The sequence below is a fragment of the Cyclopterus lumpus genome, chromosome 7 (genome assembly GCF_009769545.1).
Source record: "Cyclopterus lumpus isolate fCycLum1 chromosome 7, fCycLum1.pri, whole genome shotgun sequence".
NCBI lineage: Eukaryota > Metazoa > Chordata > Actinopteri > Perciformes > Cyclopteridae > Cyclopterus > Cyclopterus lumpus.
The window spans coordinates 6,864,433-6,889,190 of NC_046972.1; the positions used below are offsets into that span (position 1 = coordinate 6,864,433).

The 24,758-nt window shown below is 42.5% G+C and overlaps 2 protein-coding genes across 2 annotated transcripts in view; both read right to left on the reverse strand.

The window, feature by feature from the left end:
• The window catches only part of LOC117733203 (guanine nucleotide-binding protein G(I)/G(S)/G(T) subunit beta-1), a 35,382-nt gene extending 23,812 nt beyond the window's left edge, over positions 1-11,570 (reverse strand). The window contains exon 1 of the mRNA XM_034536658.1: positions 11,164-11,570. The gene's annotated coding sequence lies outside the window, so the exon portion shown is untranslated. The remainder of the gene's footprint in view (positions 1-11,163) is intronic.
• A 4,308-nt stretch (positions 11,571-15,878) lies between these two features.
• cfap74 (cilia and flagella associated protein 74) overlaps positions 15,879-24,758 on the reverse strand; it is a 48,122-nt gene continuing 39,242 nt past the window's right edge. The window contains exons 25-39 of the mRNA XM_034537349.1: positions 24,054-24,187; positions 23,680-23,935; positions 22,511-22,645; positions 22,158-22,264; positions 21,638-21,772; positions 20,112-20,221; positions 19,934-19,989; positions 18,871-18,990; positions 18,603-18,758; positions 18,284-18,422; positions 17,827-17,981; positions 17,606-17,738; positions 16,827-16,960; positions 16,449-16,583; positions 15,879-16,080 (exon numbers count right to left, since the gene is read on the reverse strand). Coding sequence (XP_034393240.1) covers positions 15,976-16,080; positions 16,449-16,583; positions 16,827-16,960; positions 17,606-17,738; positions 17,827-17,981; positions 18,284-18,422; positions 18,603-18,758; positions 18,871-18,990; positions 19,934-19,989; positions 20,112-20,221; positions 21,638-21,772; positions 22,158-22,264; positions 22,511-22,645; positions 23,680-23,935; positions 24,054-24,187 — 2,010 coding nt within the window. The 3' untranslated portion in view covers positions 15,879-15,975. The remainder of the gene's footprint in view (positions 16,081-16,448; positions 16,584-16,826; positions 16,961-17,605; positions 17,739-17,826; positions 17,982-18,283; positions 18,423-18,602; positions 18,759-18,870; positions 18,991-19,933; positions 19,990-20,111; positions 20,222-21,637; positions 21,773-22,157; positions 22,265-22,510; positions 22,646-23,679; positions 23,936-24,053; positions 24,188-24,758) is intronic.

Here is a 24,758-nt window from a genome sequence, read left to right on the forward strand (position 1 = left end):
GTCAGGCTAGCCCAAAGCCAAAAGCATGACTTTATTTAAAACATAAAATACACTCCTTTGATTGCATTAATGATCATATCCCTCCCCCGTGCTTTCTCTCCAAGCTTCCAAGAGACGCGCAAGTGTGTCTGAAGAGTCACATGACAGCTAGTCTGCTCGGGCTGAATTTTCTGAATCAAATCACTCTTCATTTGAATGATCCAATATGAGGTACATATTTTGCTTCTCCTGACGAGATCGTACACGAGTCACACATCGAGCCAAGAGCTCCGCCCTGAAACGTAGTTTGTGGAATCGTGTGTCCGTCAATATTTTGTGAGAAATTAACCAATGAACACTTAGGACATACCACCTTACCCTTCGGAAAAACACTGCTGTTTTCAGTTAGTAAACAGTTTGTTTTTACATATAGGACACATTCGGTTTTTTATCTGCATACATCCCATGATGCTTGATCCGTAGTATGAAGTCATTTCTCAGTCCCGTTTTAGACATTTATTACATGCATCTACTATTGTATTCATATATTCCGCCACTTTTGTGAACCCAAGGCTTTGGTAAACCAATTTCCATCACCAAACAGTTTGTCTATATGAGTAACGGTCTGTTTTCACAAGAGATTTGAACTTCAACTTTGTAGCTTTAGGGCCAAACTACCTCTTTGCACTGTGCCTAAAGACTAAAGACAATGGTGCTTCATTATGTAGATAGCTGAGATTGTTCTGCGATTTTTGATTTATAACACATGAGTATGTACCAAATGCAAGTGCCTTTTAAAAAGTGAATTCAAGAAATTATGTAAAATCGAGAAAAAGACCATGGACTCCAGAGGGTTAACTAGCCTTTTCCTGTGGCTGCGTGAAGAAGAAGCTTGGTTAAATCAAACCATGGCGGGAGTTGCTTTACTGAAGTCAGCGCAAAGCTCTGCAGCGATGGATGTCGGAAGCTTACAAGACGAGTCTTTAAACCCGATAGCGTCTCGTTTAGCATACTTAATCTGGCTGTATACTACTTTATAGTGCATCCTAGTTTATTAGTAGACTTATATTTTGTATTAAGAATCTAAATCTTCAAAGTAGCCTAACTAGTAAAATCATCAGGTGCATAGGCAAAGCACTAGGAGGGCTTGTGATGGGCTTTCGGCCGGCTTACAGTGTCTGAGTGGCGACAGGTTTGTGTGTGGGTCACGAAGCTGCCCTGGTGCCACTTACTTTGACTATTCAAAACAGTGGCTAAGACCTTTTGCTCAGTGGTGACAAGCTATTAGAGGTGGCACAGTATGTACATTCATTCAAAAACTTTCGTGACCGGGTGTTTGGTTTGGTGCAACCAAACATCAAAATGCAACATATGTCCAATAAAGCCGTGTGACCCAAACAGCCGTTTAAGTCTACCAAAGGTTTGGCAGCGCACCAGTTGTTTTAGTCGTATCAGTTGTAGGAGCACTGTAGCATGCTAGTCGGCTTAGTCCGTTAATCAAGCTCATAAACAGCGATTTGCGTCAAACTGTATGCCGACAATGTTCAAATGAAGTCGGGTATATCAATGGAGACAATTCAAAACATCATTTACGACAGCATCACCCAAATGTTTTAAATGTGCGTGAAGAGAGAAACTGACTGGAGTCTAGAATTCAGGAAACCTCAGACTGCAGATTATGACCGTGACCAGGGTTGCAAAATTCCAGGAATATTCAAAGTTGGAAACTTTCCACGGGAATTAACGGGAATAAACTGGGAATTTTGGGGTAATTTAACTGTATTTACCTTGTCATAAGCAGACATGCATGCAAACATTTATAATACAACTTTTAAAAATGACATTTTTGACATTTTGTGAGTAGAACTTTATTCTTTCATCGAACCACAACAAAAACACAAACGTTGAATAAAAAAAGGTGTATTCCCTATGATCACCACCCCCCAACCCACTTTTTTTTTGGTGTGTTTTTCCCTGACTCTAAATGGTTTCTTCCTGGACCTCATCAACGTCCTCCTCACTGCTGTAAAAAGTTAGTCTACTGTATACAAATAAACATGGTATTAAAATGAACATGGCTTCAGTTTACCAAGTAATCAATATGCTAGATAATGACAAACAGTGTTGGGAAAGTTCACTTTATACATGAACTAGTTCAGTTCATAGTTCACACGTTTTAAAATGAACTAGTTCAATTCATAGTTCATAAATCAGTTCCAAAAAATTAACTAGTTGAACTAGTTGACTATAATTGAAATCTCTATCTGTCTGCAATACCGCTCTTGGCCTCTATGCAACTCGGCGCTCTCACACTTGCCAGGCAAAGGGCTGAAAGGTTCAGACGACAAAGACGTTCAAAAACAACACGTTTATGTTTCTGGCAGACAATGTTCCCAAAGAGCTGCATTCAGGGTCCAGCTGAGCTAGGCTTGCATAGTCTTCTCAATTAGTTCTCAACTACATTTAAGTTCCCTGTTATATGCTTTTGCAAAAAAACTTAGGCACATTTTTTTTTGTTAAAAGAGCTCAAGCTTCAGTTCAGGAATTTCAATAGCCGTACAATAGAGCATTTGATTTTACATTATAGATATTTGTGAAATATATTCTCATTTATTTTTTATTCTTGGCAATATAAACAGCCTTTGAGTACAACAATACAATAAGAATCCATTGTGGTATGTTTCTCACATTTTGTTAATAAATACATTATAAATACATTTTACACATTAACAGTTTTGTCATTGTTCTCCCTGCTGTACAAAAAAAATAGATAACCGTGACCCTAAAACCGAGGTTCACACTAAACCGTGGATTCGATTTGCCTTTCCAATCCTCCAAGCTATGAATGCAGAACAGCACTACAGTCAAACTGCACACTAGGACAACTTTAGGGATAATTTCCTTAGCAATGTTGAATTTGGTGATTTGAGGTCCCCAAGTTAACAAGCAAACATGTTTAGAAAAAGTATTGCATAAACAGATTGAGACATAAGGAAATGTTAGGTCCGTTAGAACCATTAGCTGCTAGCCACCGGCTCATACATATCTGTGTTCAGAGCCGTGTGGAGGCAGTGCATGGGTTGTATGGGTTGTAGATCGCTTGTGGAGCAAAACCAAACAAATAGGAATTTTGATTTATTTATATCTAGGCACAAAAGGGGTAATCTGACTGGAGAGGTGTTGTTACTACTTGGTATTGGGTTATTTCAGTCAATTCCTTAAAAAGAAAAAAAAGGTATGGAGTACCAATACCTAGCCCTATTTGGCAGGTCTTGCCGCCACTTTGCTGCGATATGGTTTCCAACTGTTGTAACTTGAACAGATCCGGTATGTGCACTTTAGTGCAATATGTTATATTACACGGGCACACATGTGGTCTGCGCTACAAAGCGATAGTCCCCTGGCATCAGCTAGTTCGGAGTAGAGTTAGTGGGGTTTGTTTAACAGCAGGCTAGAGTCCCAAGTAAGACCAAACTACCCTGTTTTTAGAAGTCCGTGATCCCAAAAAAGAAAAAAGAATTGCTCCAGGCTTCCTTTGCTCTGGCCTCCAGAGAAAACCCAGGCCCAATGTGCATTTGCAATCGGTTCACATGTCATGTCATTTAGATTGGTCACAAAGTGGATCCACAACCTTGTTTTTTAACTTTAACCCTATGAACCCAAAGGAGTTTCTGGGTTTTTTTTTCTGCTCCAGTCACATTGTTCTCTCAGTAGCCTTGATTTTCACTGCAAAATAAGTACTGCACCTCAATAGAAACAGCACAGCCATGGCTAGAAGTAAAGAAAAATCCAAAATGTATTTTTGCAGTAAAACACTGACAATGCGATAAATCAATGAATTTCTTTGATAATTAATTTCTACAGAAATTGGCCAACAATGGAATTTATTTATCCAACAATTTTCCAAGTTGCAACAAGCATTATCAATGTATGAAAAAAAATGGAGGCCCCACAAGCTATATATTAAGCTATTGCACATGTGTACAGCCTCTACTGTACTCTTCAGCAGCCTGCAGTTCAGTTAAAATCAAGGAATTTCTGTCATGTGACTTTGGTCTCAGCAGGAAAAATCAGGGCTTCCAAGTTGCGCTGACGAGTGCAGAATTGAATGTTTTTTACTGGATTTGTTTTGAATAAATGGTTTATTTTGGGCGGCATTTTTAAATAAGACATGTAGAATAACAGTTTTTTTTTTTAAATGAGATATCTACATTTTTGACCTCTTGCTGAAATTGCAGGTAAAGTCCCCAAGTTCCAAAAAAGGCTCCCTGGTTCCTGGCTAACTTACTGTGATAGGAAAGAGCTAGAGTCTTCTTCCACCTGTATTATCAGATGTGACCTTCAGTGCAGTCATAGTTTGTATAGTATTAGTTTGAGATTTCACTGTTGGGATAATTTCTAATATCATCCCCTTTATTGAAACATGCAAACGCCACCTTCTGGTGTAGAGGAACAGACCTTCTGTTTTTGAGAGTGTACTGGCATTTCCCCCCACCCTGTGCTATAGTCAACCACATTTAACAATACACTAATATTTATTTGGAAAATAGTTTACTGGAGCCCTGAGCCTTCAACTGGCATTTAGGGTTAAAAATAACACGAAGACCTGCAACTGGTAATAACGTGCGTGTGTGTGTTCCAAACAGATGTTACGTTAAGTTAATTTAACTTATATGACGAGACTAATAATCAGCTCAACTATATACACACACACACACGTCAATCTCAGCCACCGGCAGAACGTTTAACAATCAACTTTCACAGCAACAGAAAGCAGCAATAACACAATCTCTAGCACCACATTTGACTGGATGTGCAACATCCCTGACGAAACAGTTTCAGTTGTGTTCTGAGAAAAGCTTAGCAAGTGAAGAGGAAAAGGATTTTGATTGCTCAACTACAATATACCAGACCTATGTAGTAGCAAGTGCCATAATGCAGAGGCCACCAGTAATGGCCAGTATAAATTAAGGCTACATCCACTAACAAAAACTATCTCGGCTTAGACGAGAATTGAAGAGTCTTCTCAGAAATAATCTTAGTCCACACTACCACGCCTGAATACGCATATCACATGACCATTCACATACACTGGGCATGAGTTTAGTGGTCTAAGGCCGACAGTGTTGCTGGAAACAGGAGTAGTTTCAAAGCGTTAAAATAATAGCTTGCCTCCTGTACTTGAAGGCAGTAGTAGCATTATAAAATGCAGAATTTAAATGCACAACAGCTGCAAGCATCAACAACAAGGTCAGCAATGCTTGTAATTTTGTATTCCCATTAGCAATCATCAGTAGTTGATTAGGGAAAGACACGTTGTGGCTGATAATACCCAATCCAGAAGAAAGACATTTTTCAAAAGGATTCCGATACCACCCATCCAGACTAAAACACAACCCTGGAGTTTTTAATCATACGAGATATCGTGATACACAACTACATGCTCTACACTGATGAAAGGCATATGGGCTACTTACAAATTTATCAGAAAAATCAGATTCATTGGCACACTGTTCTGATTAAATAATATGTAGTACTTTTCAGTTGTATTTAATGGTATACAAAAAAAGGCTTTTAGCATTTCATATTGATTATTCCTTGAATTACCAGAAAACATGCATATGGCCATATCGCCCAGCCCTGTAAGGACCGATTGCAGTAAAAACATTTCCTCGTAAACATTTGATATAGTGTCAATAAGTGAAATAAACTAAAAATGTTATTTCTAACCAATCTTACAGTCCACTTCAATATGAGCGCACTATTGGGGTGCTTCAAGTATGAGCACCTAAAGTCCTGTCCGTACTAGTATGGACGGATGAGTGTTGATGTAGCCTAGGTAACAAGATTTCCGTGGTTTGGTAACAACTTTGCAACTTAAGCATGTTCAGCCACTCTGTCGATGAAACCATCCGAAACAGGATCGGGATGAACAAAGTCTGCAACAAAACAGAGTGGTGATGTATATTGTAAACTGTGCAGAACAGCATTGCCAATAAAGACAGAAGTTTATCACCCGTTGTAGCACTGAGACTGTCGCGATTAGTCGATGTAATAAACGACGACGATCTGATGTTTTACGTTATTCTTCAATATCACTACGGAGCCAAATTGCTGCTTTGTGACGTCAAGTCCTTTTTAGCTACAGTCATGGGTCAGCTACATCATTAACAAGGACAACTGGAAGTTCAGAAGCTATAGTTTAACTACTATCCTAGTTGAAGAGCGAGACACTGCAATGATTATCGCATCCTGGACTGAAACAAGGAATTCCTGCAAGTCAGATCAAGGCTGTGGTGCATGACAATGCAGCTAATGTAGTTGCAGTTCTCAATTGTATGTTGGATGAAAGACATGGGATATCTACAGTCCGGTGTGCTGGCCACGCATTACAACTGGTGGTAAATCACCCACTGAAGAATCCAGCTCAAAGCTGAAAAAACAAATGAGCATCCATGAACAAGCCAATTCAAGAATTAAGATGGAATAGCGCTTACCACATGATCAGCCGCCTGCTAGAGCCGAGGTGGTCTGTTAAAGCAACTCTGTCAGGCCCAGAAGTTACACAAAGAGCAACGCATTTCCTTGACCTCAAACCTGAACTGTGAAGCCTGCTGGAGGAGCTGGAACAAGCTCTCAAGCCATTTGAGTGTGCTCCTGTTTATCTCAGCAGGGAGTCATAAGAGACCCTCTCCTCTCCACCTGCACTCATTATAGGACTGACGAAGTCCAAACAAAGTGCAACCGTTGACAACACCCGTGAGCAGGACAGGAAATCTAAACAAGGTGGGAGGTTGAGATGGCCTTCAAAGATGCTTCACCAAACACCAATGTAATTACAGCTGCCCTGGGTCCCAGGTTTCACAGACTGACATCCCTGGCTCCATAAGAACGCCTGTGAAAGTGCAGGCCCTTTCCACTAGAAGAGAAGAGAATCAGCAACAGCAGCGGCCCAAACAGCATTACGTGTTGCAGAAAAGAGGTCTGTGTTGGACTCCCTGCAATGGGTCAGACTTAGAATAAACATCCAGCCAGAATCACCGTGGGGGTGAGGCACAACGACAGTCATTCAGTGAGAACCAAGATTCTCAAATAGTTTGGGGAACAGCTGCCTAAAAATACAGATCCTCTGGCAATTTTCTGGCAAAGTCTGATTTGTGTGTACCTGCTACATCAACACATCATGAGCATCTCTTCTCTCCAGCTGGAAAGAGTTTTAGGGAAAAAGAGCCATGCTAAGTACAGAACATGTGATCAAACTCAAACATAGAGTTGGGCAGCGCTGGAGATGATGCATCGTTTGCAGAACTTATTTTTTTCACTTTGTTCTGGGCTTTAATAGAAAATCTGAATTATTTCTTTTGTTGAACTGCTGATTTAAATAATGGGCCCTCCTTCAAGGGATTAATTGTTTAGATGAATTGACTAATCGTTAAAATAGTAGATACAAATTTATAGAAAATGTGTTATTTGTTGCAACTCTACACAGCACCAACCAATAATGCAAAAAAAAGAAAAGTCTTAATGAGTAATTAAATCTTACAATAATATCTGCTTTTTCTGATGTCAATAGACAATTTCTTTTAAAAAGGCATGACGCCGATACGCACAATGAAATATGAGAGATTTGAACTAATTAATGTGAATAACCAAAGATTTGAGCACCCACCCTGTCTGTAAAAGGTTTTAGGTTTAGTGGCCATTGTTGGACAAGCCACTACTTGGTACAGTCACTTTTAAAGAGGCTGTGTAGACATACAGTAAAAAGCAGGATCATATCAGAAGTGAAGAAAAATCAGCACTATCACTGACCAAATCCACATAATCCCAAAGAATGAAATCCCCAGAGATTTTAATCCCATTCATATCCTGCACTCGCAGATTAAAACAGAGAAAAAATACACATCAGCGGGATGAAAACAAAGACCCTCCTCCAAGCGCAAAAGGCCAATGACTCTGGCTTTTCACACATGGTCATTAACTTGTGGTGACACTCATCCTACTAACAAGCTTGACTGTGTACAAATCCAGGGACAAATGTCTTTGAGACACATTACTGCCATTAAGGCTTTCGGATAAACTCATCATACATATCATTGCATACATATATCGATACAAATTTTCAGACATGCCTGCCGATTATACCGTCATTGTCCACCAGGGCCACTGGACAGAATGTCCACTGCATTCTGGATGAAAGTATTGTTTGGGTCACTGCCATGTCACAAAAGCTGATTAACATGAAATGGAACTATGTTATATTACTAGTTAGATAACTAGATGCTCTTGGGTGTCCATTCAAGTTTTTCCTCTAATTAAACCCATTATTGATGAAAACACATGATAACATGATCTGTCCTGCGCTATGTATACACTTCATATTATATTTACAGTGAACAGGAGCCATTAGACTCAAAGTATTAAGTGCTGGACCAATTCAGTCAAAGAAATAATTGATAAAAGAAAGCACAATCTTAAATTCCAGTGAAGCTGAGAGACATCACTGAGGTAGCAGTTGCTTAGCTGTCTCAGGTGGTGTGGTACCATCCTGTGTCATTACCAGGACAGAAAAAGAAATTACAAAAATAGATCAGAATTTGAAGTCTGGGATCAATGCTTTAAGATTACAATTTAATATAAATCTAATTGGGCCAATCAGCAGCATTGTACATGTGTAAGATGTCATCCCTTTAAAACTGATAGTTACATAACCAACATAAAAATACACCCTGATGAACATATTATGAACTGAAGAACTATGTCTTATAATGTGTGTGTTTAGACACAAAAAAAAAATCACTGCCCTTAAAGCTGAGGGAAAATCGTAATCACTAGACTGTGGTTACAAATGCTTGAAATATGTCATTACGTTCAAAATAACAATATGTAAAAGAAACGTTTATTTCTTATAAATCGTTAATTATAAAAATAAAATACCATGGAACAGTTAAGCTGTACAACACCCCTTCCCAACCATGTTGTCCTGAATCTGCGGTGCACATATTGGATTCATCTGAGCAGGATTCTCCATCAGCTTTTTAAAAATCCCGTTTTGATACAAATACATTCTGTACATTTTTACGATGGGGAAATCAAATAAATCTAGTCTGCCAAGCATGAACTCATCCGATGCTCGGCATCTGTCTCTCTCAGTCTGAGAAAAAGCGGTGATGAAAAAGGCTTTGAACGCCATCTTGTTCATTGCAGCTGCTTGGGCCCTGAATACAGGAACCCATTCATTGAGGGGGGCGGAGGGAGGGGGCACACTAGCAAAATGAATTCATCTTTGTGAACCAGTAAATACAAATAGCTCCGTTTAAGAAACACCGACAATGTCATGTAACCGATTAGACCTCGGACTTTCCTCCCCCAGTAGCGGATTGTTTAGACGGCATATCTTCACAGTGCTGGTCAATAACTTCGGCTAACGTTACATATCCATCTCGCCTCGGTGCTGGAGGAGGAGGCGCTCAGCGAGACTTCCTGCGACAGCACGTCTGACTCGTTGCTAAAGCATCTTTCGGATTGTTAAATGTTACCACTAATTACACATGTCCGAACTCACGTCCTCTGCTCCAAACACCTCGTGCGGGCTTGCTACACAGGCGTGGGAGGTTTCTCTGGGTAAAGGGTGCCCGTTTTCCGGAGCTCGAGCTTGAAATACTCTGTAGCGGCGCGGCCCGGCGGGGCATGTTGTAGCGGCTAACAACTTGGCCCGCAACAGACCCGTGATCGAGATAAACAGATTGGCGAAATCCAATTATCATTAGACAATCTCGTTTTGACGTCGTTAAGAGAAGAAGTTCGACTGCATGTCGAACGGTGTGTTCGCAAACTGACGGTGGCTTTGACACTCGTGAAACTAAAATGGCTATTGCCCCACCAGCTCCACCGCGGCGCTTATTTTCTCAATGTGATCTTAAAATATGTGTCCCGGCTCGGTAGTAGACGTAAATGTCAGTTTTATACATTGTGCATTAGAAGCTTTAATAGCGTGAACGAACCCCCCGGCCCCATTTCGGTGGACTTGGTGACTTCGCGTGCAGCCCAAACGTGGGAATGTGAACATATAACGTTAGCTGTGGCACACAGGGGCCATAACGCATGATGGGTTGGTTTCGATTCACTGAATTAAAACGCTGCGAGGTCAACGAGCCCGTTTAAGAGTTTGCAACTTAGAAATTCGGCAGGCACGTAATTAATTTGAGAGGCAAATATCAGTGATGTAATGCACGAGTTTGATGTAAAAGCAGCACCGTAACAACAATAACACCGTTCGCGGAGGAGGAGGATAACGCTACGAAGCAGATTGTTCTGGCTGCCATGTTCGGAGTGTGCACACAGATCGGCCATACCAGGCTGCAAACGTAGGCTGTGGCCCCGCCGATGGCCGACTTGTGTGGACTGGCTATGCAACCGTGGGGGTGGCGATGCTGCTGGCGAGGTGGCCACATTTAGGCTTATTCCGCTGGTTATTTGCATGATATATGCCTCACAGTTTGCAACACGAGGGGAAGTAAATCCGAAACTCCGTTCGTTTGTGTCACGCAAGTACAAGAAGTCGCAACTATGAACCGACCACAGCTCATCCAGGGGCTAGTCAACAATAACCTGAGGAGCAAATGTGCGGCCAATTAGCTCGCCAGGTGACGTGAGCTCACGAGGAGCGTTAAAGATGTGAAATGTGTGCCGACATACGGAGACAATGTTGTGGGGGGGATGACTTTGCTCAATATTACGATTAATTAAAGTGAACCCACGCATTGTAAAATTGATCGCATACATGGGATACTAAGCAAGGATGATACAATTTAAGCCAAATTAGCTGAACGATAGAGGGAAGAAGATACCCGGACGTTGGAGAGGGGTGCTGGCTAAACTGCCCAAGCCTTCACCAATGCACAGGGCATTAACGCCACCATCTTAACGGGGAGAACCGTGAGAAATTTAAAAAAAGCTAAATATCGCCCCGCTGAATAGACACCTGGGTTAACGCACTGCGTTGAGTTTCTTTACCAGCGACCCCCACCCACTCTCTTGGCAGAGACGGCTAGCTAGCAGCCCGCTAACGGCAGCTAACGTCTCTCGGGTTTAACCCCTTTCTGCTCGACAGGCTAACCGACAGCACAGACACTTAATGCATTTCCTGAAGCGCCGTGTAAAACATAATAACATATAACTCACCCGCTTTCAGTCGAGGGTATCCGTCGTTTAAATCACATTGACTGGAAACGGCAAAGTCTTGTCGCTCCTCTCTCCGCCCAGGCGCTAAGATTGAGCTAACGTTGGTTCAGCTACCGAGGAGCGGCACTCCCCGAACCCAGTTTTTGACCCGCCGAGGGGGGAGACACACCGGCACAGAGGCGCAGAGATTAGGCGGTGTTCACCCAGAAAGACGTGTCACAGTCCCGTTGGAGCGTTCTTCCGTTTCGACGCAAATTCCAACTCAAAGCAAAACAAATCCCTTCTCGTCTTTCCCACCGTCGTCGTCCCTCTTTTTTCTTCCTTCACGCCAGGATCTCAGTCGCTTCTTCCTCCGGCCATCAAACAGCAGAGATGGGCGCGGTAACCCTGCACTCAGGTCTGGGAAACCCCACGTTACGGCAGCGTCACAACGCACGGCGAAGGGGTCGGCGACTAACAGATCAGGAAATACTGCCATTTTTGGTAACACCAACACACCTAAATAACATTTAATTTGACAATTGTGCTCATTTAATGAGTTAAAATCAGAATTGACACGGAGAACGGGCCTCTCACGCCAAAGTAGGTTAGAACGACAGCGTTTCTATACTGCTCAATGGTTCTGATATGTGGCCTGCACAACTCTTTAGGTTCTGTAGGGTACTTTCGCGATTTACCAAGAATAATAACAGAGTTAATATTTAGGAACAAATGGCTTTTGTATTCTACCAATCTCTCCATACACAGTATATACTCCAGTGTATAAAATCCATGTCACACATGAGACCTTTGGCTCTTTGGAAAGCAGATGTATCGCCCAAAAGTGGCTTTCTGTGAACCTGTGATATGAAGTTTGGGAACTTTAAAAGAAAGGTGATTTTTATGTGTGTATAACAACCACAACTTCTGACTTTTCATTCCAGTACAATAACCGCTACCTCAGGCCAATAACACAGTCTCATTTGCTAAACAAAGCAGACTGTCACAAATTTACCTACAGCACGGCATGTTCTTCCCTGCCAGCAGGCATGAATCCAAAACACTCTTTACTACATGCACAGTAAATATAATATACACTGATGGTTTGATGATCCATTCCACATCATTTACACTGATCCATTAGTTATACCGTAACAGTGAGTCGTCTCTCCAACTGTCCCCAGACATGGGGTCAACATTGGCTTGCAATGTGGCTGTTTTTGTTGACGAGTGATAATAACTTTGCCGTACTTTTTATTTCTATGAACCGATGTGCCCTATAGTTCAAGACAAGAAATCAGTGGGGATTGGCCTCCTGCGCCAGAGGGCCTGAGGGTGGGCCTCACTCAGCAGCACAGATATGACTTGATCATTATCACCAGCACTCTTGGTATAGTGCTCAGAGGAGGGGATAATGCCCAGCGGGATGAGTCGTTACTTGGAGACGTGGAACACTTTGGCGTGCACCGGGACCGCAAAGTGTGTGTGTGGGGATTGCTGTGATGGAGGGGGGAGGGGGGGGGGGGGGGGGGGGGGGGGTAAGACAAAAGCATCATCAGCTACGGTTTGCATGGAGAGCGCTCCTGAGAGAGCGTCGTTCTCTCTGCTGTGCACCCCCAGCATTTGGGGACACAGTGTTTTGTGCTGGATCTGTTTCTTCTGTCGTCTCTTGACAGTCTCATGTTGCAGTGGAAATGGCAAATAAGTACGTATCTATTATAATCATCCATCAATATATATGTATGTATATATATATATATATATATATATATATATTCTGTCTCAATCGTTTCAATGCTGTTATGTGTACGCCCTTGCCAGTTCTTTGAATCTCAAACCCGTAGGAGGAAACTGGCCTGCTCCTCTGCTGTGGGACGGTCAGCTCTGAGAGATGCCTTCCCCATAGTAACTGTGCGATACTGTATGGAGGGGTACTGTGGAGAGAAAGAGAGTGAAAACCAACTCTCATTCACTCATATATCTGCGTGCATTAAGGAAATAGTTGATGTTGGTGGTGGAGTTAATAATGGTGGTGGATTAGAAACCAGAATGTAGCTTTCTTTAACAAAATTAAATTAAATCACTGCATAATTGACTGTTACTTAAAAACACACACACACACGCAAAAGAAAAGATAGAGACACAATGCATTGAAAACACTGCCCGATGTGGATGTGTGTGTGTGTGTGTTCTGGGTGTGGCTTTCCACCAGGACTCATCTGCTCAGGTTAACCCTGGTGAGAGTCAGTTGCCCCTGGATACGCCCCTGCCCGTCTGCATGCATGTGTTGTGGAGCTGCTTCCAGAGCCTCAGCCCACCCGGGGGAGAAGGCTTAGTGTTGCCATCGAGCACTTTTGATGAGGAAAGCGGAACGACAACAATCCACGCCTCGATGTGCTTTTTGGTGTCAACACAGATTCAGTTGTACTAAATAAAGTAATGTCAAACTATGTCAAATAGTGATGATCATCATCATTGGACAAAGCATTAAAATACATTCTATTCTATAAGAAACATGACTTAATAATGCCGATAATGAATATACCATTCTCCTGTATGTTTTAATATAGTAATTGTGTATAATTGAAACAGTTCACATGGACAAGGCCTCCCAAGAACGTTGACTTTTTAATGAGTGTCTCCAATCTCCTGCATTATTTTGTAATGACACGTTCACTTACTCAGTGGTTCATATTCACACACACACACACCCACACACACACGCAGAGTAAGTAGCACTATCTCACAGCATTAGCGAGAGATCAGAGGAGGAATCAGATTAGGAAAAAAAGAGGCAAAATGGCAACACAAATATGACCTCATATGATCTCATACGTTTCATAAAACGAGCGACTTTACACGAGGCTAAGCTCATAACGACCTTGCTTTTTATAGGCAGGTTGGGGGTACAGTAATCTGATTTAGCATAATCTCCTCCAATCTCTGATAAATGCTTACAGCGTGCATCTCTGAGAGAGGTCAGATCCCATTGGTCCGTTCTGAGGGGCTTTACTGACATCTGCTGCTCACGTGCACCTCAGGGCCGGCTCACACAGGGCTGGACACCGCTGGGACGAGCGAGTGGGTGCACCGCTTTTTTTCAATGAGCAATTAAAATGTGTAAAAAAAACAAATGTGTAAAAAAACAACAACCTCTAGATGAGAGAGATTGTTCAGTGGTACTGTTTTTGTTGTTGTTGTTGTTGTTCTGGATCATCCGTGATGTCAAGTAATCCAAAGGGGAATGTTTACCTGAATGCCCAATGCGATTGGAATGGTTTCAGGATATAACCGATATGCAAGTCTACTGTTCAAATAAATACCAATAAATTGGACATTGGTCTAGAGTAAAGCCCCCTTTTCATTGTTTTAGCCAAAGAAAGATCTATGCTTACACAAAGGAGTAGTTTATGCATTTCATAACCATTGACAACATATTGACTTTTGACACATTTTGTCAGGCGCCAAAAAGCCGAATTTGATTTAAAAAAACATATATATTACACAGTGCATAAAACATTCCAAGGAAATGAAGTTTTCCTCAAATTCTGTTAACATAAATAAATAAATATATATATATATATATATATATATATAAACAACATCTAGAAACACTACATTTCAGTAGCTGGTTTCAAAACCCATCCATTGAGCTGTATAGAAAGAACATGTTTGAAAGTCCATTTAGAATAAAAGAACTGGGATCGAGAGCGCACTGTGCAGGGATGTTTTCACATTTTGTGCAGATTGTTATTCGTAAACTAGTTGTCATAGTACAAGTTCTTAAAGCGACCTTTTCCCACTCAGAGGCGAAGGTCAACTTGCCTAACTTTCCCTATTTCAAATACACGTTTTCAATTCCATGACATTCCAGGAATTCCATAACCACTCGAGGGCCAGTGGGGACATGGGGGGGCCTCCTAGTGGCAGGTACCTGTAAGTGCAACCATCCAGTCCAGTACTGGCCCGGGCCCAGTCCACGGTTCTTCTGGATGGGAGTCACAACCCGAGGACCGACCGAAGTGATCTCCCTCATGTTTAAAATCAGGTGAGATCTATTTTTTAAAATCTTCTCTTCATTCACAATCAGTTATCAGGCAGTACGTTTGGTCTACGAGTTGTAAAACCCCGTGATGAACCCACTGCGGCGGACACAATGCTTTCACAAGTGTCTCCTCATCGAATAACAACATTCACTCAAGTCCAATTCTGAATAGACATGTAAGCTGCTAATTTGACGACTAAATGTAAAAGTGTAGTACTTACACATATTTGGTGGATATTGTTAAATCAACCTATGAGGTTTTGACACGGGCCCAAATGTTTTTTGGTGGGGGCTACCAAAAGCTGATCTATAGCCAACAGTAATACAATAATAAGAATACAGCGATAATAATCACCAGGCTACTGCCAAGATGAATACCTCTATTATTATTGATACTTCCACTATTACAGCAATCAAGCTAACAGCAGCAACTTCTATTATTAACACAGATATGCTAAACCGAACATCAGCCTGTGCCTGATCAATAGGCTATAATTGTATACATGTGGCCTTTATACCAAACTAATGTTATCCGTCATTCATCTGTATCAATCTCTGCACATTCTGTATCATATCATATATAGAATGAAATGGTTCAAATCAGATTTGCGAACAGTTCTTACATCAATTGCACCTTTATTAATTAGATTCAATTATTAAATATTCAATGTGTTAGTTAATGTTGGCCACATACATGTACAGCATACCACATGTCCTTGTGTTTTGTTTCAGTGTGTGTGTGTGTGTGAGCAGATTTCCCACTGGCCAGCATCCAGACAGCGTAGAAGTCAGTCAGCAGTGGTGGAGACCAAAGCCATCAGGGTGACTCTGTAAACATTTGTCTCATCCCCCTTCAAGGTAAGAGGTAAACATGTCTGCACTACCTCATAGGGCTGAAACACACACACACACACACACACACACACACACACACACACACACACACACACACACACACACAGACAGACAGAGGAGGTTAGCTGGCGGCACCACTGTAAAAATTTACTGATATAATTCAATATTTATGACTTTAAAATTCAATTATTTTTAATAAAATGACCATTCATTTAATTATGTTCAGGGTGCAAAAAGGCCGAGAGACGGTGAAACAGATTGTAAACATCAGAATACTAAAGCCAGTGACTCTGTTATTGTTTTCACTGTCAATGAGCAGCTTTTTTTTGTGTAGTTCTTTTTTTTGAAAATGGTAATTAAGTAAATTAGCTGTTCAACAAAAAATAAACTAAAAAAAGTCCCTCACCTTGTATCCACTGTGGGGTGTCCATGTGACAGTGATGGTGCGTTTGTGGCCTGACTCCACGGTGCCTTTGCTGGGCTCCACACTGAAGCCGAGCTGCTGCAGAGACGCCATGTTATCCCAGTGAAACTCTCCACTCTGGGGAAACACAGAGACCAAACAGATTGGTGCAAAAACTATTTTTTTCTGTTCAACCTCCACCAATAAATTAAATCCTTTACAGGGTACGTGTAAAATGGAGATATTCATATACAGTATAATAATTATATAGAATTTCACACTGGTATGATGATTACAAAGTAAGTCCCTGCCTCGGATAGCTTACTAACTGTCTTATGATGAAACATTTGGCAGTATCCGTATCCGATGACATCACGGTACCTTCTTAATGGGCTGCGTGGAGCGGATGCAGCCCACCTGCAGCTCCCTCACTGCGGGCGAGACGCCCCCTGCGCTGCAGCTGGCCCGCAGGGTCACCAGCACAGGGATGGTGGGCTTCTCCACCAGCCCTGACTCTGAGAGAGAGAGAGAGAGAGAGTGAGAGAGGACCGTGTAGTAGCAGTTTTGCAAGATTCAGCCCATTTACAACATACTTTTTTCACCAGACCAGAGGCAATGGAACTCGCTAGTGTGGTTCTTTTTTCAACCCAGCTCATTTTGCAAAAAAAAAAAAAAAATGATAGACGCGGTCAGTCCACCACGTTGGTCTGGACTGAAAAATCTCAACAACTATCGGATGGAAATAACGTCCGTGGACCCCTTAATCCACAGAACACCATCATTAGGTCCAAATATTAATTTATCCAATACTTTGCTATTTAATTGATTTGTTACAACAAATCCAACCATAAATGCACTGCTACTTTAATGTACAGTAGTCCAAGGCTTGCACTGGATTGAATAGCGTAAACTACTACAACACATACCTTTCCCCCCGCTGGCATACATTATGCAATGTGTTGAGGAGTGATAAGTCATTTTCATAGTGTCAGAGTGTGTATTTTCTCTGCCTTGATGGAGCCTTCAGTACCTTTGAGAATATGCTTGAGCTTGGGTCACTTTAATAATATTGATCCCTTCCGCAATAACTACATGTTGATAAACTACATTGTGTCCATTGCACCGGGAGAGGATAACCCTGAGGGGGGGGGGCTGGATACCTGTGAGGTGAGGTCGACTGGTTATCAGTGGAGGGAGGAGGGATTCAATGGGCACCGTCAGCAGGTCTCCCCCAAACAGATACATGTTGTGTGACGAAGCGGCCCCCTTCAGATCCACCACACACACTTCACTCTGAGAGACAGGAAATGGCACAGGTGTAAGGTGGGTTTCGACACGGCACACGGGGCAATTGGTGTACACTTGTACACACTGCACTGACCTTATTCACGAGCTCCACGGTTAGTCTGTCGGAATAGTTGACAGACGAGTGGTCGGGCTGAAAGGTGACGACGACGTCCAGGCTCTGTCCTGGAGCAACGCTGCCCTCTCCTGGCGCTGCACTGAACACACTCAGCCCACTGTAGTTCTGGGTTCCTGTGCGGGGGACGCAACACACTCGTTTTTCCATGATGGCTGTGATGCTCCGGGAGAACAGCATTAAGACTTACACATTGATTAGAATAATAATACAAGTACTATAGTCCAACAAGTGGTGGATATCAATATTTGGGAGTTAAATATATCTGATGTTGATATATGTGTCCTGGAGTTGTTTGCATTTGTTGTTTCTCCTCTCATTTCTTCAGGCTTTCCCTGCCCACCTGTATGTCATGATGCTTGGTGTTGAGGTTTTCAGGTTCCCTTGCTGGATCCCTGAAGTGTTAGTTTGGTCTTACCCACAGTAGGCTGGACCTGAGAGTTGGGATAAGTCCCCAGCAGGAAGGCCACACTGTCAGCTCCACCTTGAGGCCTTGAGGGAGCGAGGCTGGCCAGCAGCACCCTAAAACCCACGGCCACCACTGAGCTGTTCTGCAGCTGCAGGCAAAACAGGACTTGATGTCAGTTCCAACAATGCAAACTTCCCACGGTAATCTGTGCATATGAACAGCAATCCATTTGAAGAATGGCCCGGAATCAGAACAGAGACGGTCTTCAAAAGATGACATCTTGATCTCATGCTTCTCCTCTTTCCTTCACCCTCCACTGTCGACTGACCTTCAGGACGTGCGAGGCGCTCTCCATCTTCAACACATAGCCAAAGTCAAGGAGACCTCCAGGGTGGGAGGAGGTGATGGCAAGGACCACGCCCTCCCCACAGAGAGTCATCTCCAGGGTCATCTTCTGGCTACACACCTCCAGAGTCTCACAGTACTAGAGGACAGTAAAGTATTGCTCACTATTTGTAATGTAACAACATTATCTTTGAAAATGGAGAGGCACAATGACAAAATCTGGCGAATGTCAATGGACAAATTCCACCAACCTTTTTCTCCAGAGATGGACTGAAGGCCAGAACCAGAGTGTGTTTGTCTCCGGGTCTCAAGCATCTGAGAGCATTCAGAAGGGAAAAAGGACCATGCACATCCAGCACCGACGACCTCAGCTTGGAAACGGTCAAAGAAAAGTGGATAATATAGTAGTAGTGGCAATTTAGCATTAAGACGTACTACACTTAATTGAAGTACTTAATATATGGATCTATATCTATATCTATATAAATATAGATATATATATACTGTATATGACATATTTCACATGCAGACAGAACCTCCCATTATGAAAAGATGATTTTATTATTCTTTATTTTATATTTTCTTCTCCTGAGCCCTTCCTGAGATGTCTGCCTCCTCCTCAGTACAATGAAAGAGTACCACATTTCTTCCTTCATGGTGCTTTATATGTACATTTGTATAAATAAAAGTAATATGTATGTCCAGTGGAAGTGTTCTTGATACTCTGAATAACTCACAGTGCACTACACATCAGCTTTCTTTAAAAATGTTTACAGAAACTGTGGCTGAGGGGTTAAAAGCTTCGGCCATGAACCAAAACTTTGACTCTGACCAGAGACACTTCCCGTCCCGCTTTCTCCTCGTGTACTTTTTTCCCTCTACTGTCTCTTCAAAAATACCTACATATGTTTTTTCTTAAAATGTTTTGTTGCTGGGAACATTTAAGATTAAAGCCCAAGTCTTACTTTAGTGCTATTTAACAATCTAGATTGTTTTGGTGTGAGGTGCCTAGTTTTGTAAGTACAGATGTCTCTCTTCTCTTGGATACAATGGGACTGTATGGCAATCTGCATGTGGAGCTCAAAGCGGCAAAAAAACAAAACAACAGCAATATGAGGTAAGAATAATAATAATATGTATTTCAGATTTTGAGGTGAACTGTCCCTTTAAGACACATCATTCTTTTCATAAAGTATGTTGAACATTTCTGCAGACATCAAGTGGGGATTTGTGAGAATCGACAAATTACAAAATGACTTAGTGTCGAGCTATCTGAAAGACTTTGTGTTTTGACTTTGGCTTTTATCAGGATACATCCAACGTTTCCCTCGAAATGTTCTGAACTGTAAACCTCTTGATCACTTTTACACCTGATGACAGCAGACACAAAAGAAATGCAATTAATACGTACCAAATGTACGCTGGATGACCAACTGAACATCAACAGGATGGGAAGAACAATCAAGCAAGATACACTTTCAGAACCACTCACCCACTGCCACCTGATGGAAGTCGACTCGATTCTTTCCACTGTTGGATACGACCACTAGAGGGGGCTGTACAGCCGGACACTGCAGCTTCAGGTACAGCGTATTGAGGGGCCTGAGGAGATATGAAATAAAGAGAATGCATGTGTTTCCTTCACATCACATGGATCCGTATATCCTTGAGGATAACACCTTGGTGAACCCGCACTTCAAACAAGGATGTTTACCCGTCACAAGTGGAATAGCCTTGTATGTACTTCCTTTGAGCCGCTTAGATTGAAACCAAAGGTGTTTCTTTCTTCCGCCAGAGGGCATTTTCTTTAGACTCACTGGATAAAACCAGACGTTGTAGACAGAAAAACGAGACAGAAGGGGCCAACAAGTTTGGATGCAGTCTCTCTCTTTTCTCTCTCTGATACATTTGTTTAAACATATGACAGCCGTCATCGGATACTGTTTCTTTAGTTTTTTCACCCACCAGAATATTCAATTCAACTTTATTTTAAGACACATGAGTCCGTATATAAAAAAGTAATTATAAATAAATACAATACGAGGACACCAACACAGAGGTATAACCAATGTATTGAAAGACATAGAGACATCGGTGACAAGAGGAACACCCTGTGCTCGGTTTAGGCCTTTGTTATGTTGTTTTTGACGTTTGAATGTGTACATAAAAGGCCTCAACGCGCGCATTAAGGGTGCAAACATTACGGGGACCAAACATGTGACTTCCACTGGTCCTTGAGCTTGAGCGAGATTCTGAATGCATCATTAACTGAAGCGTTTTCATTCTGGCGTGGGCTGAGTGGAGTGGAGTACAGCCGGCCTCGAAAGAGACGTGCTTTGACATCATCTGAGCACACGTGAAATGTGCTCGCCCGTATATTGGCTTGAGCATAAAAGTTGAGCATAAACACATCGTCGTCATCACATAGATCGCTCCTGATGATGTGACCCGTTTTAATCTGTGAGATCCTTATTCCCTTTAATCTTGGGGGGCAAACACGTCTCATGCTGAATGGCCAGTCCTTCCTCTATTTACTGGGTAATCAGTACTGTGTTCCAGTACTAAAATATGTGATATTTATTTATTTTCTTCTTCCAGGCAGCCTAGATGTTTCCACTATAGCAGATGTCTTGGCCATTTGTTAAAAAGGGAAGAAAATAATCTATGTAGCAAACAACAAGATCATTTCACGCCCGTTCCCACACATCGCATTCCCTATAAGAAGGACGCTCTAAATGCAACGTGGCGGCACAATTCTCAATTGAGATCGAGACGGCATCACTTGATGGGCACCCAGACCCTCGGGCCGCGGGGAGATACAGGTTTATTTCCAGATTTTTGGAATGTGCACCACGAAAACACAATATCAACTGAAATGCCTTCAAGGGCCTGAAAGGAATCATTTACATGTTTGGGAAATAAGCTTATTCGTATTTTTAAACACCAAACACAACATTTTCATTTAAAACACCTCGTGACATGATCAACAAACTCTGGCTGTTGCCTACGTGCTACTACCTCCATGCCGGTTGGGCCTGCCGGTCGTCCTCCGGAGGGCCCCCGTCCGACACGAAGCAGGGGACGGTGCACTCCCTGTAGCGTGGACCGAAGGAGTGCAGCAGAGAGTTCCTGGCCTCCTCATACTGCTCCGACCTTGAAAGAGAAAGACTCGGCACAATGACAAAAAACAAACAAACATCGACAGCGTCTCCTCGACGTTATCACAACAAAACCCTTTTTTCCTTCCTTTAAACCTTTTCCTCTACGAGATAATAATATGTGTACAGCGCGAACGCCGCAAACGAAAGAGAAACATGAGGACTGATGAAGTCACTTGAGCAAGTTATGAATTGGGGTGCGCCTACTTTTTATATATAAAGAGGCTTTCAGGCAGAATGTGAAAGATGTTTCCCGGAAGAATAACGTTTGCAGTACAAATATTTGATATTTGGTTATAGAACAATTATAAACGAATAGAATAAACTGGACATGTTTCCCAAAGCAACAACATTGATGACATGAAAGAAAAAGCTCCTACCACGGCTGTATGTCGGCAGGATCTGGAGATTCAGTTAGTTGGTCTGTCTTTGGGCCATCTGACGCCTTGCTGCTCTGACCGGCTTCCACTGGGACCTCGGTTTTAGTCTCACAACACACACACACACACACACACACATACACACACAGAAAGTTGATTGATGGGTTCAAAGGTTGGACAAATGTAGCGTCTACACTCTATGTAAACACCAGCATGTTCATGAAAGTGAGAAGAAAGAAAAAAAACAGTAAGCTGGTGAGGATGAGTTTCCATTTAAAGCCCCTGCAGCAGCACAGGTTGACCCCTCACAGCAGAAGGAGGTGACCGCAGTGTGTGTGTGTGTGGAGTCGTACCCCCTGTTCAGCGTGTCTGTTCCTCTCCTGCTCCTTCACACGGGGCGACTTGGCTCGCTGGAGGAGACGCAGCGCCTCCTCTTTGATGTCCTGGTCTGACAGTCTGGGTCTGAACGTCACTTGGACCAGACGTCTCTGCGAGCGAGGAGAGACGGTCTCATGTGAGGAGCTTCTCAGGTTTAAAAGGATCCAGCAGTGACGCTGGTTGTTATTCCGTCGTGTGTTACACACGTTTACAGGAAGTGGCGTTCACGTCCCGGTGCTCTTCCTCGCTGTGGTTTTTTTATATTGAAGCCTCTTTTTTGTATTACGAAGCAGAGGTCTGAACTATTGTTGTCCAGTCTACTATTGCCAATTATTCCAATTGCAGAATATTCACTAGACCCGCCGTGCCTCTGTTACGCAGTTTGAATGTTCCTATAAACAGAGTCAACAGGATTCCCAATTCAACTGTCACAACGTGCAACAATAAACTACAATGATTTTCAAAATGCACTTTGAGATGATGATACATCCAGCGAATACAAAATGCACATAGAGATTGATTGTTTTTTTTGTATCGTGTTCTGTGCTCATTGATATTGCAGCGCACACACAAAAAGGCACTTGTTCACATCCTTCAGATGTCCAGTAGAGTGCATCGTTACACTGTAAAGGGATCTGTTGCCATGACGGCTGTGTGTGGAAGATATTCCTCTCAGGCCCGTTTGCTTCGTGATCGTTATGTATTTGTTGCAAATTGCCCTTCCAAAGTAAAATGCATTTTGCCAGTTCCAGATTTGGTTTCCCTTTAAAAGCAAAAATGAAAGGTTATGTTCACAAACTCAACTCAAACTATTTCTGATTGGTTCGAAGTTTAGACCTGAAAACTTAAATCGTGGTTTTGCGACCATGTTACATTTAGATTTTGGCCATGCGTAAAATGAGAAACACAACTTCAGGAGAGCCGGCTCCACCAGAATACTAAAACAGAGCGGTGGTGAGGTACAGCTTGAATTTGTATTATTATTAATCGGGCTGAAATATTCTTCAGGCGCCCCCGGTAGCGCTGAAAACATGCTCGGTTTGAACAGGTCCATATTAAAAAGGGGCATTCAAGCAATTTAGTATTCATAAGAAACACATTAAAAAGACTCTAGGGCCCTTTAAAATCCGGCGTGCTACTCCACCTCTCCGGGCAGCAGGCCGCCCGCTGAAGGAGTGATGCTGACGTCTGGATCCTCGGGCGGAGCGAAGGAGAACAGCCTGGGCGCTACCACGGGAGGGAGTGGCTGTTTGGACCGGTTATGGCCGGTCGGTTGGCCGAGCAGGTAAAGCACGGCGGTGGAGCGGTCGCCCAACGCCGTGGCCCCAAACTGAACCAGAGAATGGGAGAGCTGCAGTGGAGGGCGGACACCCGCCGCTCGGCATGACAGGGGGAAATCTCTGTGGACAAATGCAAAGAAATTGTTTGCCAAATACCATGATAACTATCATGGATATATTTTTTTTTTTTTATAAATCAATAAATCCATTCAATTTACACACAGTGCAAGATTAAAACCTGTCAATTCCTGATTTGCAGCTGATCTGGAAGCTGTACTCTTTGGCCTTGTTGGCCCTGAAGATCAGATCTATCTCCAGGGTCTCTTGTGGGAGCAGCGTGCCAAAGCCATCATTAGGCTGGACCTCAATAAACTGCAGTGGGACAGAACAAGAACAACAGAAATGCCCAATTTGCGGTTATATAAATTTGTTCGTGAAATTAAACCCCATTGTTGATATTAATATTATTTTGACATTTTCTTTCTGAAATAGACATTCAGTAACCATCTCTCAATTGACCATATGCGTTTCAGCAACAAGGAAGTGCTCAAACTATTTTCTGTTTTTAACGTGAGAATGTGTGGTGTATCGTGGATTTACAGCTGCTGCTGCTGCTTCTGCAAATATCTGAACAGTCTTACACTTGGGAGGTTCAAACGTACAACTTTAAGAGCTGCGAGGGAACCAGAAACTTTCTTCTGCAGCAGCCCAACAAACAAAGGGCGCTGTTTGTACAGCAGCCCTAATTACAGCAGTGCTATTAACAGAGCTAGTAACCCGGTTAAGCCAAGAGCGGAAACCGGAAAATTAACCAACAACCAAAATTGTCAGGGCGCGTAAGGACGGTTGTTTTATTATTAGCGGCGGAGTACGCCATTCCTGCGTGGGACTCATGCAGCATGCCTTAATACGGGGGCATTCACAGCTAACAATGTTGGCCTGA